The sequence below is a fragment of the Equus caballus genome, chromosome 23, assembly GCF_041296265.1.
Source record: "Equus caballus isolate H_3958 breed thoroughbred chromosome 23, TB-T2T, whole genome shotgun sequence".
Taxonomy (NCBI): domain Eukaryota; kingdom Metazoa; phylum Chordata; class Mammalia; order Perissodactyla; family Equidae; genus Equus; species Equus caballus.
Window position 1 is genome coordinate 63050087 of NC_091706.1, and position 18590 is coordinate 63068676.

Sequence of the window (18590 nt, forward strand, 5' to 3'; positions counted from 1 at the left end):
GCCTTCTCCTCCCTCCTTCCCTGCAGCAGGGGGATGGGAGGTGGCCTTTCCTGTGGAGGGCAGGGGTGACTCACGTGCCTCAGGCTTCCCCTCCCCTTTATCAGCTCACCTGGATTAATCTGTGACTCACAAAGTGAGTACCGGATGTTGGGGGGTGGGTATGTGTGTATATTTATTAGGGGAGGGGGTGCTCAGACTAGCCCAAATCTAACTTAATAGGTCGGGGACCAAGCAGCCCTCAGGACTTCGTTGAATGTAACCTGCTGCAAGGACCCCTAGGTCTTGGGGTCTTGCTCTTTTTCTGCAAAGTAAGAAGCTGGGCTGGGGAAAACAGTCTTCAGCTAAAAGGATTCTGGTTTAGAGAGGTTGTCAGATACCACAGCCAGAAGGGAAGACCCTTTGAGAATTCACTAAATGTAACTACATAGAGAGGCTTAGAAGTTCTGACAGAACGGGGGAAAATGAACCCCAAGAAGGGGAAGGCTTTATTTAAAATAATTTAAAGCCACCGGAAGGAATCCTTGTCTCTTACTGAGAGCTTTTTGTCCTGACTTACTCTTTGAAAACGGAGTGGATTTCCCCTTTGACAGCAACCCAGAGCTAGAGGCAAAACCCTGCACACACAGGCTAGTGCATACAGACGCGTACACGCCCCCCAACACACACGGAGCAGACAAATCACGTCCTACATCAGACCAGACTCCCACCCCATCCAGGTCCACCTGCCAAGTTAAACGCAGAGGCTCACAGAGGCGGACACACCCACGGGGATCCGTGACCATCACCCTGCACACCCTGGCCCACAGAGGAGTTCCTTCTAGGCCTCTTCCCACCCCAAGGGTCCGGCTCCTCATACCCCTGCGCCCCACAGAGCCATCTTAGACCACACCAGCTTCCTCAACTACTTCCCAAAGGAAATCTGAGGAAACAGGTGGGAGCCTCAACATGAGGGATTGGAATGGGAGCCCGGGCTTCCTGCTCCCCCGACACCCCACCCTCTAGGCTGAAGCAGGGAATACAGAAAGGATGGTGCAGCTCCTTGGGTTCTCCGCCCTCTTCCCTAGCCACATGGGACACCCAACAAAGCCATTATCATGCCCATTTTAGAGGTGGGGAGGCTGAGCCCAGCAAGGTGTGTGGGACCAAGGAAAAAGGAGACTGAGGAGGGGCCAAAGATAGCCATGGACGCAGGGCTCCGTGAGGCAGGGACTGCACTTCTTTCACGGAAAATAAAGCCTGGCCAGCTGGCATCTGGGATTGATGAATGAAGAGCAGGGGGATAGAGCTGTAGACCCTAGCTTGCACAGTCGATCAATGCATCCACTGTGCTAAGTTCAACCACTGGCCAAGCTGTCCCATGACAAGTAGGGACTGGCAAAGGTTCACAAAGACTAACAGAATTGGGACAAAATTGAAGACCAGAGTTCCCACGTGTGGCTCATCCTTCAGAGGATGATGCCTGATAACCAGGCATCAAAGCCCCTCCACAAATGGGCCCCTGCCTGCCGTGGACCCCCTTCCCTCACTCAGAAAGTAAGGATAATTAAAAATACATACTTGAGGGCCAGTATGACTGTGATCAAATTCCCATACAGAAGACATGTAAAATGACAGTGCCCAGCACTGTAAGTCACTCAATATTAGCAACTTTTCATTACTTTATCTTTCACCATCACCACCCACCTACTCTAGGGAGAGATCACAAATGATGACTCCTTTCCCCTTGAAGTCTTCCTGTGGCCTTCCCTGGCCTCCATCTGCCTGGGCTGGGGGCCCCGTCTGCACACACCTGTCTCCTGCTGGAGCAGAGCACCATACCAGGTGCCAGGAAACCAGTGTTCAAACATGTTCCCTGCCCCTAGAGCTTCCAGATAGGGGACACGGTCAAAACCATGTGAAAAAGGCAGACAAGCCAAGAACATGGGGAAATGAAGTGATTTAATTTTAAATCAGAGTTTAAGGCAACAGAAGAGTTCATGACGCTGGACATGACCGCGAAGGATCCAACCAGACAGTAATTGCTCTAATGTTTCAGTGGAGGGAAAGAGTGCCTCAGGCTGGGGTCGAGAGAAGGGTTTAAGGAGGAGGCACTATTTGAGCTGAGTCTGGAAAAACAGCCAGGATTAGGGAAGACGAAGGGAGAGGCTGCTGGAAGGAGGGTGTGGACCAGGCTGAAAGGAAGCAGCATCTCCCTCTCCCAGGGCACTGGGATCTCCGGGAGAGCAGGACTTGTGTCTGGCTCACCTCTGACCCCTGCTGCAGGAGCACAGTGGGGCAGTTTGTGACATGAACAGGCAGACACACAGAGTTGGAGGGGCTCAGACAATGAGAGGCCAGGGCAGCACTCGGCGATTTCCGCATCTCTCCTGGACTAGGGACCACCAGTCCCCTCATGCCTTCCTCCACGCAGCCCCTTCCTGTCCTCTGTGCTTTTCCATGTTACCACCCAGGGAAGCAGCAGAACCAACACAGGAAGGCATTGTGTCCCCCTTCAATGTGGTCTATTCATCACACACAGCCCCCTCTTCACTGCTCAATGGTGGTACTCTGTGACCCTCAGGAAGAGCCACACCTTCTCTGGACCCCATTTAAAGGCCTGATGCTGCACTGAAGGCACACTGAGGTCCAGGCACACACCCTGGTAATGGGAAGGGGACAGAGCCTCAGCCCTGGGCACATGCCCTCCTCTCCAGGCTTCTGGGAGCAGCCTAGGAAGGGAAAAAAAAGGTCCAGGCCAGGGCTGACAGTTGGATGGAGTTCATCTGGGGTCCATTCAGCTCCCTCTCTGAGCTGGCTCCCACTCCTCTTCAGGGAGTTCAGACGGTCAAGCCCAGGGGACTCTGTAGGACACCATGGCCCCTGCCCCAATGCTGGGGCATCAGAAGGAAAGCTGGGGCAGGGCTTTTGCTGGGGATGATTCAATGTGTTCAGGCCAGCAGGCCCTCCATGGGGGTCCATATGCAACGAGGGTGGAGATCACGCCGTCTTGCTCCAGACATCTTGGACATCTTGCTCCAGAGGTCTGAAGTCCTGCCGTCCATCTACAGCTTGCTCCTGGGGCTAGAGATCACACAGTCCACCGCTCACTTCGGGCCTCCACAGCCTGCACCAGGCCTTCACCCAGGATGGCAAAGTCCTCCAGGATGGCTTCTACATTGGGCACCAGCACCAGCTCCTCACCTTGAGACACCACCATGCGACCCTTTGTGTTGGAGGCCTGGGGGAATCAGAGAAATGTGGATTGAGGTGTCACAAAGGCACACCCAGAAACACCAAGACACACATGCTTCCCAGCTGACACAGGGTCACTCATGGAGCAGGCCACACACAGATATGCATGCCCACATGGAACCACATATTCACACTCAGGAACAGAGGGCTGTCACCAGCCAGCACACCTTGAAAGGCTGAGGCTGGAAGCTGGCAGGCTTCCAGAGGACACCGATCACCTCTCCGCCATGCTGGTCATAGAAGAAAAGGGCCAGGTGCCCAAAGGCCTCCTAGGAAAGGGTAAGACAGAGACAAGGTTACAGGTGGGCACCTAAGAGCCACCTCCATGGCTCAAGCTCCACCTGGAAGTCCCCTCCTCAGGGTCAGTCGGCCCTTTAGGACCTACCCTGAGCTGTGCCAGATAGAGCTGAGGAGGATCGTAGCCCAGCACGGGCATCAGGGATAAGGACCCTGGCTCACTGAGCAGGCCACGGCAGAAGGAGGCAGCTGGCGAGTCCACAGCCTGGCGGTGCCGGGGGATGTGGCGGGGAGACAGGCGGATCAGCACATCATACATGTCCAAGGGTGGCCGGAACACTGTCTAAGGAAGCGTAGGGAGGGGTCAGCAGTGCCCACTTGGGAGTTGGGAGCTGGATTACAAACCCCTCGACCCGCCCATCATGGCTCCCTCCTTCCCCTTTGTCTGACCCCCTCAATTTGGACCCGAATGCTCATATGAAGGCAGGAACATTAAGACCCAGGTGACGCTAGCTTGGGTCTAGCAGGAGGAGTACAGCCTAGAAGCACGAGGCCTGGATGGAGCTGGGGCCCTGGTTCTCCTCCAGGCTCCACCACTGCCAGGCACTGTGGGCAGCTTCAATGCCTTCTTGGGATTCAGTCTCACCAAATAAGGGGTCTAGGCATCTCGTGAGGGCCCCTAGAGCTCTGGGATTCCATGGTTTAAAGGTAGAATCCCCAGGGCCCCTGGAGTCAGCCTTGGTCAGGGGCTTACCCTGATGTCCCCAGGCCCCCGGGGATCCATTAGCTGTTTCTCTAGGACAGGCAAGGCCTCAGCTGCCAGGACCACGAGCCGCTGTAGGATCTGGGGGATACACACACACATCAGGTCAGACCCGACCACAGGTCTCTCTTAGGTCAGGCTGGCCTGTTTTTCCCTTGGGGGAGAAAACCACACATTTAGGGGCAGGGATGGGACTGAACCTGGGGCGAGGGTCCATCCTGCGTCCATACAGAGCTTTTGCGATCCTGGGGGGTATAGACGACCATGACAGGGAGTTGTAATCGAGTTGCCAGGAAGCCACTGCGGATCTCCACCTGCTCCTCCACTGTGGACAAAAGGGGTCTTGGGTCAGAAGCACTCGGCGATTTCTGGGTCAGCTGGCCCTCTCCCCAGGATACCCTCTACTGTCCAGGTCCTCCTACTGTACACCCAGCAGCTGCCCATCACAGGGATTTTCCAATGCCCCTCCCCCAAGCGGCAAAAGTGATGAAAAGGACACCGCATTTACCTCAATCGGGTGGGGCGTTAAACTCCCAGCCTCAGCCCAGAGGCAGAATTTTCCACTGCCTGGCACCCTAGTCCAGTTTCCGGGCCAGCACAAGCTGAGGCCTGCCCCTGGCCCCCTCCCTCCCTGTGCTCCCACACACCTGGGGAATTAGGAAGCTGACACCCTCATCGCTGCTGGGACCAGGAGCTCCTCATATTACAACAGAAATCATTACTCCCAGCCCCAAGAGCTCAGGGCATCTATCCTAATCTGGCCCCTTTCCTGTTCCCCACCACAAGACTTCCCACCCGGTGTTCAGAGTTCCCCTTCCACTTGCCTCTTCCCTTCCCAGGCCCCCAGTGGCCTGCTGACCCTCCCCAGCCCATTGTGTTTCTGATCATCACGTGGGCAAACCATATCTCTATGGCCTCAGAGCTCCCTGAAGACTTGATCTTGGCCTTTTCCTCCTAATAATTCCCCACCCCAAGGCAGTCAGAGTCAGGGAAAGATATCTCGGATGGAGCAGAAGAAAGAAAACCTCACCAATTGACAGGGAAACCCTTGCCAGCCCCACTCTGCAATCCAGAAGGGTAGTTCTTCCAGCTGTCTGACCCCAGTCCTCCCACTTACCAGTGAGCTCATTGTTGAGGTTGACAATAAGGGGGTTGTTCTTCCAATCAAAGGTGGATACCAGGAAAAGGAACCGAAGGAAGCCCACCTCGGGAGAGCTGAGGGGAACGAGTGAGCAAACAGTCTGGAGCCCAGTCACACCCCCTAGGCTACCCCAACAGTCTCGGAAGCCTAGACCCCTCGGCATGGATAGTGGGGGTGTCTTAGGACCCCTTCTGTCACTTGCTTTAGCCACCCTCTCCCAGCATGAGGGATAAAAGCTGGCCCCAGGGGAACTTCTTGGCTAGGGAAAAGGTGGAGGGAATCACCTGGGAGGGGTGAAGGGCTCAGGGTGCAGGAAAAGGGCAGCAGCCACCAGGTCCAGGCTCTCATCGGTGAACCCCTCACCTAGAAGCTGGGCGCGCACCCACCGCTTGGCCAGCCGAGCCACACCCGAGAAGGCTGGGTGCTGCTGTTGGAGTCTGCAGCAGGAAGAAGGCAGTGACAATGAGACCCACACATTCAGGGCCCAAGAACAGGTTCAGCCCTACAGCCACTGTGTATTCAACCTCTACCCAACACTGGCCCCCGTGCTAATGTGTTACATTCTCCTAACTAATGCCTCAAGAGGTTGGTCCCAGCATTATTTCCATTTTACAGAAGAGAAAAACAAGATCCAGGGGGGAATCCTGCCCAAAGGGACACAGCCATGAAGTGGCAGGGCCAGGATTCTAGAACTTGCCTGACTCCAGAAGTCCTCTCTCTAGCTATTACACCATCTCTGGCCTCCCAGAGAGACAGGTGGCCAGGAGAGCAGAATGGGGCAGGAAAGGGTCTGTGGATAGAAGAGCCTACGCAGGTGACCATACCCATGCAAGGCACTGGTGAGCAGGGGCAACTGTCTTGTGGCCCTCTCAAGGCAGAGGGAGGCGGGTGTGTCCCTCAGTGAGATCATCCCCTCGGGGCTCCGCATCTCCTTCAGGATCTGGGGCTCCCGCTGATAGGCCACACAAATCCGGAACACAAACCCATCCTGTTGGAAGAGGGTACGGGATGGGGAGGTACATGTTGGCCTGGGGTACCCTGACACCCCCGTCCCCTCCCTCCCTGGGGGTATCCCTGCCTTGCATCAGCCTAACCTTGAGGACATCAGTGTGCGTGGCTGTGGCACGGCACCGCAGCCCATGCTGTTGTGTCAGCAGCTCTGCCAGACGCAGCTGGAAGGCAGCTCGGACCCGCCGTATGGCCTCAGCATCCTGTGGCCACTGACCACTGCCCTCTAGGTGACAAATCACTGGAGAGAAGAGTGAGAGGTCTCAGGCTGTGGCCTGGGGTGGGAAGAGTTCCTCTTACCCCCTCCCAAGAGCCCCCTCACCAGTCATGGGTTCCACGTAGGCTGGACAGGGCTTGTCTGGCCGGGGCAAGAGTGAGGCCTGCTCTCGCAGGTGCTCAAAGAAGGAGTAGGCTGGCTGGATTGGGGCTGGTGGGAACACCTATGGAGAAAGGGGGGCTGAGGAAGGGGTCTGGGGCTGGGAGGGAGTGTCCACAGTCAGGAGGTGGGAGGGAGAATACTGAGTGAGTGGAGTAGAGGTGGGGGTCACCAAGCAGAGAGGGCTCCCTGCCCCTCACACCTCACCTCAGTGTAGCGCAGCACTGGGTGAGCTCCCTGCACAGCAGACACAGTCAGCGGGAGACCTTCCAGCCCCCAAAGCAGGCGGCTGAGGTCATCATAGCAACGCACCGCAGCTGCGAGGGCCTCCTCACCTGTGCTGGAGGTCTGAGAGGGAGAAGACAGTCAGCAGGCCAGGACCCCACAGAACTCCATCACCACCAGGGATTCTGCCCTGGCTCGGCTGCTGCAGAGAGCGTGCCCCCTCTGCTGGACACTCCAGGAAGCACAACCTGGCTGAGATGGACGTTCTCCATGCCCTCACCCAATCAGGCCACACAGGGTACTCTACAATCCCAGGCTTGACCCCAGCCCTGAACCAGCGCCCTTACCTCTTTCAGGCCTTGCATTAGCACGTCCAAGAGGCCCCCCATATAGTGGACACAGGTATCTGGGATGTCAGCATGGCTGGAAAAGGGATACAGACAGTGTGGGCCTTGGGGGCTATGAAGTGACCTGCTGGCCGTGAGCTGCTCACCTCAAAAGCTCAGGCCAGACCCTCCTAAAAGGCTTCCCAGCCATGGTTGCCTCCTGGCATTCAGATACTAAACTCACAGTGCCAAGAGGTGGGTGACCACCTGGTGGGGAATGAGGCGCTTCTGGGCCATAGAGGCTGCCTCCCAGACCACAGCTTCCCGAATGGCTCCATCCTGGAAACGCCGAAGCTCTGAGCGAGATCCCCAGAACTGGCGGAAGTCAGCAGCCTGAGGAGGAAAGGGGTGAGAGATCAACAAAAACGGGCTCTGTCGGAAATCTCCCCAACAGGCCTTAATCCAAGTGGCATGAGGACAATCCACCCCACTCCTCCCAATGCACATGCTGGGCTTCCCAAGACAGGGCCCAATCATGCCCAGATCCCAGGGCTCCTCACCTCGGGCTGGTCGGCCTCTGGACCCAGCTCGAGGACACTGGTCAGCCCCTCAGGCCGGAGGAGCAATCCCAGGGTCAGAGTCCCAGAGTCTCTGTGCTTCGGCGGATCCTGGCTGATGTCCCACTGTAGGGTGTAGAAAATGCTGAGCTCAACTCAAGAATTCCCCAGCTTATTCTGGAACCCTACTTTCTAGCTAGAAGGATGGTGTGTCTTTCCTATCTCCTGGGGCCCTGGACCCAAGCCCGTCAGAACCACCAACTTCCCGCCCCATACCACCTCACCTCTGAGACTGGTGGCCGAGAGTGGGCCAGCAGGTGCAGCCGAGACCCCAGGCCCTGCTCCAGGAGGGTGGTTAGTGGGCCCAAAGCAGCTGAGACATAGTCCCCACCATGATCCTGCAGTTCTGGCCACAGCTTCAGCCGGTGACATGCAGCCTGCAGGCGACTCAGTGGATGGAGACTGGGAGGGCATAGAGAGTCAAAGGGGGAATCAGGTACTGCTGGCCCCAAGTATCACCCTCCCCCAACCAGGAAGATCTGAGCACCTGCCTGAGGACCTCTGTCCCATCACCTTAGCCCCATGGAGACAGAACCTACTGACATACCCTGTCACCCGTGAACTTACTGTAGGACATGGTCAAAAGCTCGAATCATCGGTTTGGGAGTCATCAACAGCAGCTGGAATCCATCGTCAGCTTTGCTGTCTAGCAACACCATAGACAGCCGTGCCTCGTGCTGCACCTGGGCCAGAGCGTAAGGCGGGAACTCAGATGGGGGCCTACCACCACTGCAGCCTCCCCTCATTGATCTGAGGGCTCACAACAACAGACATGCCTGACCTAAGCTCTTTGGAGAGGACTTTCTGGGCTTCTGGTGCTGACAGAAGGGACAGAGTCTAGGCTGGGCCATTTGGGGAACCCAGGAGTGAGGGACCACTGGTACCTGGTGGTAAGTGGAGGCAGTGACATCCGCACACAGGTTGAGACGGCCTGAGGAGTCCAGGAAGACGACAGGGAAGGCCTGGTGGAAGTCAGCCAGGGCCGGCTTGGAGGGGAGAGAGAAGCAGTCAGGGTGGGGGCTTTACCTTCAGGCCTCCGTGCCCAGACTCGGCCATACCCCACTCACCAAGGAGGGATCTGAGCTGAGACATAAACTGATCCCGTTGACCGTCAGGTCTGTGGTGGCTGAAGTGAACCAGAGAAGGTGAGTATGTCAGCGGGTATCCCCTCCACGGGGACTCAGCCCTAATGACACCCTCCCTCTGGCCAGGTGGCTGCAACTGCCTGCCTCCAGGATTCAGTTTGCTCATCTGTCTGACAGCAAGAATTCAAATGACCCTTGATGAGATGAGAGGATTCCCAGGATGAGTGGAACCCTTGGCCTTTTTGAGTCTAGCCACCTTACCCAGAAACTGCAAGACGCTTCTCAGGACCTGGTAGCCGCTCATGGTGGTGTGGATCTTGCGTGTGGACACAAGGAAGGCAACCAGCATGGAGACAAGGAACCCACTGAACCCTCCCAGGCCCTGAAAAAGAGATGGAGAGAGAGGCCCAAGCTCAGAGCCAGCCCACCACTCAGTGAGGCAGGGAAGCTGGGCCACTCCCAAGTCACCTTGTCCAGTTCCCGCTGCCGCAGCCAGATCTTCAGAAGTGCCACACCATCCTTCAGCCCCAAGGCTGAGCCCAGCACGGTTGACAGCAGCTGCATGTGGGACTCAAGGGCTGTGTCCTGCAGGACCCATGTGTTATAGTGGGGGGTGGGGGGCTCTGGGCTACCTGTGGGAGGAAAGGGGAAGCCATGAGAGGAGAAGTCCCCACAACAACCTTCCATCAAGCTCCCCCTTGACACCAGTGCCTGCTCACCATTCCCTGGAGGACTCTGCCCTCGGTACCAGGCAGAGCGCACATTGTTCTTGGATGGCAGCAGACGGCAGGGGCGGAAGAAGTCAGGCGGAGGGCATGGATGCAGGCGTACAGTGACCAGGCGCTCATCCTTCCCTGAGGGAAGACAGGGGTGCTGAGACCCTCCAGCCCCCTGGGGCCAGAGGGGTTCCTGCACCACCATCCTTCTGCTTGAGGGCCCATGCCCTCTCACCTTGGAACCTGAAGTCCCTATATCTTCTCCCTCAAACTAGAGGCCCAAGCCTCTCACCTTGGACTTGAGGGCCCTGTGCCTCCCCCGCCAGATATGTCACCCCATACTGTGCCCTCAGTCCTGTGTGTGCCTCCCCCCCCAGATGTATCACCCCATACTGTGCCCTCGGTCCTGTGTGTGCCTCCCACCATGTGGCCGTAGCAGCAGCGAGGGTTTCAGATGGCAGCCATTGGTGTAGGAGAAGTGAACACTGCCAAAGAGGGGGTCTTGGGCCAGGTGGTGAGCTAAGTGAGCAAGGTAGAGGGCACGCTTGCGGAAGTAGCGCTGGTTCAGCCCATCTTTGTCCTGTAGGATCTCCTAGAGGGGATCAGAAGAGAGAGATGACCAGACACTTAAGTGCTTATTGTTGGAGAGCTTGGGGGCCACAATGAGGCCAAGGTGAGAGTCATAGCTTAGCAACCCCAGGGATTCTCCGCTGGCCAGCGGGCCCGAGCCAGGGCTAGCAACCCCATACCCACTTCTCAAATAAGGAAGGCAAGGTTCCAAAGGGGTAGCAACTGACCCACAGGCACATCTAAGCTGCCCTCAGGATGACTACAGTGATCTACTCTTTTGATTTAGAATTCAGATTTCAATCTCCTGACAAGTGGCAGGTGGGAAAGAAAGAGGGACCCAGGAATTTCTAAGTGGTGAAGTGGCAGGCCTCTCTATCCCCTAAATTCTGGACCTCACCCTGGGCATGGTCAGTGCCACATCCACATTGACGTCCGGCCGGATGCAGGTGCCCAGCAGGTAGCTGCCCACAACAGTGACCTGGGCTGGGGGCAGGAAGCGGAAACAGCCCTTCACGGCATAGGGCACTTGGTGGAGGGGGACTTGCACCCCAGCCGGGAGCCATGCCTGGTCAGTCAGCTGTGGGGACACAGATAGTGATACATATTGATTTGATTGCCTTCCTAACACGTCCCCCTGATGTCTAGTAGACATCTCAAATTCAACATGTCAACATGTTTGAAACCAAACTCCTGATCCTCCCATAAACATGTCTTCCCACAGTCCCCATGGCAACTCCATGTTAGTTGCTCAAGCCAAAAACATTTAAATCACCTCGATCCATCTCTGTTCAGAACATGCATCTCACTTTTTTTTCCCCCAAAGCCCCCCTAGTACATAGTTACATAGTCATGTATTTCAATTGTGAGTGCCTCTGGTTGTGCTATGTGGGACACCACCTCAGCATGGCCTGATGAGTGGTGCCATGTCTGCGCCCAGGATCTGAACTGGTGAAACCCTGGGCCACCAAAGCAGAGTGCACGAACTTAACCACTCGGCCATGGGGCTGGCCCCCCATCTCACTTTCAAAAGGCATCCAGACACTAACCGCTTCTCCACTTCTCTACTCTAGTCTGAGCCACTACCATTTTTCAGTGGATCACTGCACAAGATTCCTAACTAGTCTCCCTGATTTCACCCTTGCCCCCCTCCATGTTACTTTCAACACAACAGCCTGAGTGAACTTTTTAAAATTGAAGTTAGATCACATCACTACTCTATAAACACACCCTGCAGTGGCTCCCCACTTCACACAGAGCAACAGCCAAAGTCCTCGTTTTGGTACACAAGGCCCTGCATGAAATGCCACCTTCCTCCCTGACCTTTCTGAACTCATCTCCTTCTGTTGTCTCCTTATTTATTCCAAGGAACGTACCAGACCTACTCCTGCCTTTCAGCCCTTGTGTCGGCTGCTTCCCCTTACTAGAATGCTCTTCCTTTCTTAGATATCTATATGGCTGACTCACTTCCTTCAAATCTTCACACAAATGTCACTTCAATGAGGCCTACCTCAACAACCCTATTTAAAACTGCAAACCATTCCTATCATCTGACAGTCCCACAATCCCCTTATCTAGGCCTACTTTTTCCTTTTTCCATAGTGCTTTCCACCTTTTAACACCACCATGTGGTTTCCTGGTCATGCTTATTATCTACTGTCCATTACCCCAACACTAGAACATAGGCTACTTTATTCACTGACACCTCCTAAGGATACAACTATCACAAGCACATAAGTGTTTACTGATTGAATGAACACACAAGTGACGACGCTCCTAGCTGAGCCTCTTGGCAGTGAGAATGAGCTCCCTAGCACCCCAACCCCTCCAGAGAATAGCTAGGCCCCTGCTTCAGAGGCCCTGACTGGGGACTTCCGGGCTTTCCAGTTCCCCACATCACCTGCCTTACCTCTGTCTCAGGGGTTGAGGGTATCCTCATGATCCGCTGGTTGACCTCCCGTAAGAAAGCATCGATCCGCTCCTTTTTCTTCTCGGACAGCCTCACTTCCTTCAGCAGCTCCTCTACCTATAACAATGGGCGACAGAGAATCTTTCAGCCTCAGAGTCCCAGGCCTGCCCCTGTAATTCAACCCTCAGCCACCCAACGGTACCTGTAAACGAAGCAAGCTGGAGTGGAACAGACTCTCGGTCTCCCGAAGGCGGTTCAGCTCCTCATTGGTAGGCTCCTTGTACAGTTCTGCCCGGCTGAGCTTTACAGGCTGTAGGAGGCCCTCCCCTGGAGACCCAGCCACTGTACGCTTCTTTGAGGATCCTTTCTTCCCCTTCTTGCCTGTACCTTCCAGAGCTGGCTCCATCACCTGTGGCCAGCGAGAGAAAGAACAGTGTGAGGGGCCAGCCCCATGGCCGAGTGGTTAAGTTTGCGTGCTCCACTTCGGCGGCCCAGGATTTTGCTGGTTCAAATCCTGGGTGTGGACATGGCACCGCTCGTCAGGCCATGTTGAGGCCGCATCCCACATGCCACAACTAGAAGGACCCACAACTAAAAAAATACACAACTATGTACCGGGGGGCTTTGGGAGAAAAAGGAAAAATAAGATCTTTTAAAAAAAAATACACAACTATGCACCAGGGGGCTTTGGGAGAAAAAGGAAAAATAAAATCTTAAAAAAAAAAAAAAAAGAAGCCAGTGTGAGATCATCAGTGTCTAGCATCCACTGCCTGAAGTGCCACCATGATAGGATGTGGGTAAAAACTTCACCTGCTCCCTCTTTTGAATGGGAGTCAGACTGTGTAAAACTCAGGATAATCATACTTAGAAGAAGAGTACTGAGCTCTAGACTGAAAACTTCTGGAGCTGAGGGTTTCCTGTCTACCTGCAGTACAAGCACCGAGCCCTGCTTGGAGATGGTAGGGGTAGTAGCCAACTCGGCCCTGCCATAAGCAATGCCCGAGCTCCTTGTATTTCCAGGTACCATGCATCAGGGAGCCTCCTCCTGCTAGGTTAGTCCTGGGACTTCACAAATCGCATCTTCACTCTTGCCCTATCCAAATCCTGCCAGGTTCCACTTCCCCTAGCAAGCCCCGACTACACACTGCAGCAGTATATATTAGATGCTCAACGATGGAAAGAGCTAGAACCTAGTGGCTGCGGAGGATACACTCAGTAGGTGATTCAATCCTCACAATAACCGTAACAGAAAACGGACGTTTGAAGGAAACCAGGTGAAATCGAGGTTCCAGTTAGTACGCCTAGATTGTGAGCAGGCTTCAAACCCCTGTCTGCGGGATCCCAAACCTTCTCCCCTACAGCCCTGGGCCCTGCCCCACTCCACGGCCCGGTACCCGTAGAGCCTTACTGGAGCGCTCCGGGAGCACCACCATGTGCCCTTCGTTACAGCAGGGAGCACAAAATTGAGCACAAGAGAGAAGATCCCACCCTAATGTCAAGAAGAAGGACTGATCAGGGAAATATCCAAGCTCCGAGGGGTCCCTTCAACTTCAAGGTGCAGAGCTCGCGAAGGGAGAAGCTGAACAGGCTTTACTACTCCTATCCAAATAATGCCAGGTTCCATCTCCCCTAGCAAGCTCTGTCTGTCTCAGTGCCCCACGCTGGAAGCAGCGGGGCAAAGGGGCTCCTCCAGAGGGGACCGCCCTCGTGCTCTTCGCCAGCAAGCTGTCACTGTCAGGTTCTGCCCTCTCTGGCACGTTGAGCATCCCTTCCTCCAAATGGCTCACCCACCTCCGGCTCCCCAGCAGCTCCGCGAACCTGCGCTCCCGCAGGCGCCGGCCCCATCCGTCCGGGTCCAGGTCTCGCTCCCGCACTTTGGGGTTTAAGGCCGGTGTGCTCGGCACACTTCTTCCACGTCGGCAGAACTGCCTAAGTCCTGGGCAGAAGGGCCAAAGGCCCTCCGCAGAAGCGCCGAAGATGCTCCGCAGAAGGGCCAAAGCCCCTCTGCAGAAGGGCGAAGATGCTCCGCAGAAGCGCCGGAGACGCTGCCGAAGCCCTAGGCAGAACCGCGGCGGCCCTCAGCAGAGCGTCCACGAGGCGCAGCAGATCTGTGGGAGGGCCCTGCCGAGATCTGCGGGGACCATGCCAAGGTCTGTTGGGGGCCCTGCCGAGATCTGCTAGGACCCTGCCGAGATCTGCAAGGGGGCCCTGCCGAGATCTGCGGGGGTGCCCTGCGGAGATCTGCTGGGGTTCCGGGCGGACCCCCGGAAGCACGTGTCGCAAGACTCCGCCCAGCTCCTGAGCCATTGGGTGAGTGCAGCCTGTGTCGCTCGCCATTGATTTCCGTCACTCCCCAGAATCGCCAATTATAGGGGAGGGGCTAAACAGGGTTCGATTTACGGCCTCTTTGCGACGCCAGACCGGAAGCCTGCCGGTAGCTTGGCGGTCGCTGCCTTTTCCTCACTTCCTCCGCTTGGGAGGAAAGGGGATAGGCGGAGCTAGTTTGGGCTTTTTGGGACGGGGCTTGTTTACAGTAGTTCACCACGCCGATGCCCGTTTTTTCTTTCCGAGGTTTTGGTTACCGTTGGTCAACCTCGGTTTGAAAATATTAAATGGAAAAGTTCTAGAATTAAATAATTCATAAATTTTAAATTGGCCGCCTGAGTAGCGTGGTAAAATCTTGGGCGGTTGGGGTCTGTCCCTCGCTGTCCCCTTTGTCCAGCACAGGCACGCTATATGCTGCGAGCCTCTGGGTTGTCAGCTTGACTGTCAAGTTACGGCAGTGCTTGTGTTCAAGTAACCCTTATTTTACTTAACAATGGCCCCAAAGTGCAAGAGCAGTGATGTTGGCAATTTAGACATGCCAAAGAGAAGCGGTAAAGTGCTTCCTGTGAGTGAAAAGGTGAAAGTTACTGTCTTAACAAGGAAGGGGGAAAAAATCACTTGCTGAGGTTGCTAAGATCTAGGGTAACTTTTGTTACAGTATATTCTTATAATTGTTCTATTATTGTTGTTAATCTCTTACTGTGCCTAATTTATAAATTAAACCTTATCATAGGTATGTACTTATGTATAAGAAAAACCGTAGTTTATATGTATATATATGAGTCTATACTACATGCAGTTTCAGGCATCTATTGAGAGCCTTGGAACTATCCTGAGCCGATAAGGGGCATCTACTGTGTTTACACCAGTGATTTAGAGAGCCCTTTCGCCATCCAACACATCTTATCAGTTAACCAGTTTTGTCAGTTCTACCTCCAAAATGTATTTCGAATTTGTTCACTCTTCTCTGTCTTTACCGCCAAGTTTAGTCCCAGTCGTCTACCCTTGTGCCTAGATAATAGCTTCTCTCCAGTTTATTATTAAATTTTCCAAATCTGTTGAAGTGTTGCAATACTAATATAATGAATACCCATATACCCATCATAACTTAGTGCTAACGTTTTGCCAAATTTGCTTTGTCTTTAGGTATTTATGTGTTATCATTATTTTGCAGAAACATTTGAGAATCAGTTGCACACATCCCAAATACTTTGGCATGTATCTACTAAGAACAAGGACTATCTCTTACATAATCATAGTCCAATTATAAAATTCAGGAAATGTAACCCTGATTCAATACTATTATATAACGTCCATATTCAAGTTTTGCCAATTACATATCCCAATAATATCTTTTATGTTGGAATGTTTTATTTCCGGATGCAAGATCATGCATCAGTTTTGTCTTCATGTTTCTTTTCTCTCAATCTGAAACATTCCCTGAGCTCTCCCTTTTTTGGTCTTTTATGACAACATTTTTGAAGAATATAAGACAGTTTCATTCAATAGCTTTTTCTTTTAAAATCTTTTATTGAAGTACAATAAACATATAGAAAAATTCACATAAGGGTACAGCTTGAATATTCATAAACCAAACATACCCATGTAATCAGCTCCCAGAAAAGAAGCAGAACATTTCCTGCACCTTTAGCTTCTCCCCTCATGCTGCCTTCTGGTCACTATCCCTTAACAATAACCACTATCCTGACTTCTACTAGTATAGATTAGTTTATGCAATAGTTTTTAAAGGAACTTTCATGAGAGTGGTCCTTCTTCGATCGGTCTCCACATGGTTGCCAGAATGAGTTTTCTGAAACTAAAATCCTATCATGTCACCCTCCTTTTAAAAACTCATACCCATCAGTGCTCCCAATTATATTTAGAATGAAATACAAACTTCTACAAGGCCATGATCAATAAAGTCCCTCAGTCCCTCACTCACTATCCCATCCTTTTTTTTTTTTTTTTTTTTGCAGGGAAAGATTCACCCTGAGCTAATGTCTGTTGCCAATCTTCCTCCTTTTTCTTTTCTTCTCTAAAGCCCCAGTACATGGTTGCTCATGCTAGTTGTAAGTTGTTCTAGTTCCATGTGAGCCACTGCCACAGCATGGCAACTGACAGATAGGTGGTGTGGTTCTGCAACTGGAAAGGGAACCCAGGCCACTGAAATGGTGAGCGCCAAATTTTAGCCACTAGGCCATCAGTGCTGGCTCCCATCATTTTTCTTGATACTCCACCCCTTGTCGCTTAGCTCCAGCAACATCAGCTTTCCTTCAATTCCTTAGTTGCAGCAAGTTCTTTCCCATCTCAGAGACTTGAGCCAAACTGCTCTGTCTGGAATGCTTTTTCTTGACTTTGACTTTTTCTTCTTTTCATCCTTCAGCTCTCAGCATTCACTGTTAGGCAGTCACTGACCACCTCATCTGAAATATGTTTTCCCTTATCTCATCACCCTATTTAAAATTTCCTTTTTTAGCACTTTTTTTTTTTTTTTTTTACAATTTTTGATTGTTTATCAATTGTCTCTCTCTTTGCCCTTTACTGTGAATCTATTAAGACAAGGACCAGGTCTACATGCCCAATGCCTAGCATACTGTAAATAGTCAATAAATGTTTACTGAATGAATGTGACCACTGTCAACCTTCCAGCTTTGTCTCCCTCCATTGTCTCAGTCAAATTTTATGCCCCAGCCATATTGAATTACTTGGAGTTTCTCCACTCTGTCTTGCTTTCTTGTCCTGGGCCTTTGAACTTCCTGCCCTCCTTGCTCAGAACGTTTTGATTGTTCTTTTTCTCCAGCTTTATTGAGATATAAGTGGTATATAATGTTGTTTAAGGTGTACAATGTCATTATTTGTTACATGTATATATTGCAAAATGATTACCACAGTTAAGGTTAGTTAATACATTTAACACATCCTTCACCTCACATAATTACATTTTGTTGTTATTGTTATGGTGAGAATATTTAAGATCTACTTTCTTAGCAACTTTCAAGTATACAACATTGTTAACTATAGTCACCATGCTGTACCTTAGATCCCCTGAACTTATTCCTTGTATAACTGGAAGGTGTGCCCTTTAACCAACATCTATTCATTTTCCCCACTCTCCACCCACTGGTAACCACCATTCTACTCTCTGTTTCTACGGAGTTTGGCTTTTTTAGGTTCCACATATAAGTGAGATCATACAGTATTTGTATTTGTCTTTCTCTGACATTTCTCTTAGCATATTGTTCATCCATGTTGTCACAAATGGCAGGATTTCCTTCTTCTTTATGGGTGAAGAATGTTTTTATTGTTAAGGAAGGTTTCCTGGAGGAGATGGGGCTTGTGCTAAGTTTTGAAGCATGATTTGAGTTGAAGTGACTGAGAAGAGGAAGCAGCACCATTGAAGTCTGAGGAAGACCAAAGGGCTGGGAGATTAGGTGCCCATTCATTCCACATTAGCTGACGATGTCAAGCCCTGTGCTCAGTGTCAGGGATGAAGAGATAAATATGACAGGATAATCACAAACCAGAAAGCTGGAATAATGCCCTTGCCCTTACATTTCACAGGCTTGTCCCTCTATTCATTTAAATGTAACCTCACAGAAGTTTCTTCTGCCCCTGCCCTGCCTCCCTTTAAAATTGTAACCCCCTTTAATCACCTTCATTAGTACTCACTAAAACTTGTGATGATACTATTTGTCTACTAATTACTTGTTTTTGTCTGTTTCTGTCTCAGCCACTAGAATGTAAGCTCCATGAGGGCAGGATCCAATGATTTGTCTCATTCACTACTGCATCCTTGGCATTTAGCACAAGACCTGTCACATAGCAGGTGCTCAATAAGCATTTGTTGAATGTATGAATGGCTCCTTCTTAAGAGCACCTCAGAGGCTGGGAGAAAGGTGTAAACAAGTAATTGCAGTACAATATAACACTGGGGGGATATGATATGTACAGATTGCTGTGGGCAAGTTAGACTAGGAACATTATAGCATGGTGGTTAAGAGCAGTCACACTAAAGTAGGATGGTCAAGGTTCAACTATGGGTTTTGTCATTTACTCGCTGGGTG

The 18590-nt window shown here is 52.3% G+C and overlaps 1 protein-coding gene across 4 annotated transcripts; it reads right to left on the reverse strand.

Annotated features, from left to right (window-relative positions):
• Positions 1-1921: 1921 nt before the first annotated feature.
• Positions 1922-14601, reverse strand: NOL6 (nucleolar protein 6). 4 transcript variants are annotated; one of them, XR_011431601.1, is made up of 26 exons: positions 13993-14572; positions 12404-12610; positions 12202-12318; positions 10693-10872; positions 10149-10317; positions 9729-9863; positions 9478-9641; positions 9271-9391; positions 8992-9050; positions 8809-8910; positions 8492-8607; positions 8149-8326; positions 7868-7990; positions 7552-7700; positions 7329-7404; positions 6964-7104; positions 6703-6820; positions 6467-6621; positions 6197-6360; positions 5657-5809; positions 5349-5446; positions 4432-4556; positions 4223-4312; positions 3617-3807; positions 3399-3500; positions 1922-3217 (listed from the first exon to the last, which is right to left on the reverse strand). XR_011431601.1 is itself a non-coding variant. In XM_001499370.5 (26 exons), exons 1-26 carry the CDS (start codon positions 14044-14046, stop codon positions 3068-3070), a joined length of 3441 nt encoding a protein of 1146 aa, XP_001499420.1. In that variant the 5' UTR covers positions 14047-14601; the 3' UTR covers positions 1922-3067. The 4 variants fall into 4 exon arrangements, 1 of the variants encoding a protein (XP_001499420.1); XM_001499370.5 differs by having other exon boundaries at positions 3617-3811; positions 13993-14601; XR_011431603.1 differs by lacking the exon at positions 5349-5446.
• Positions 14602-18590: the final 3989 nt, after the last annotated feature.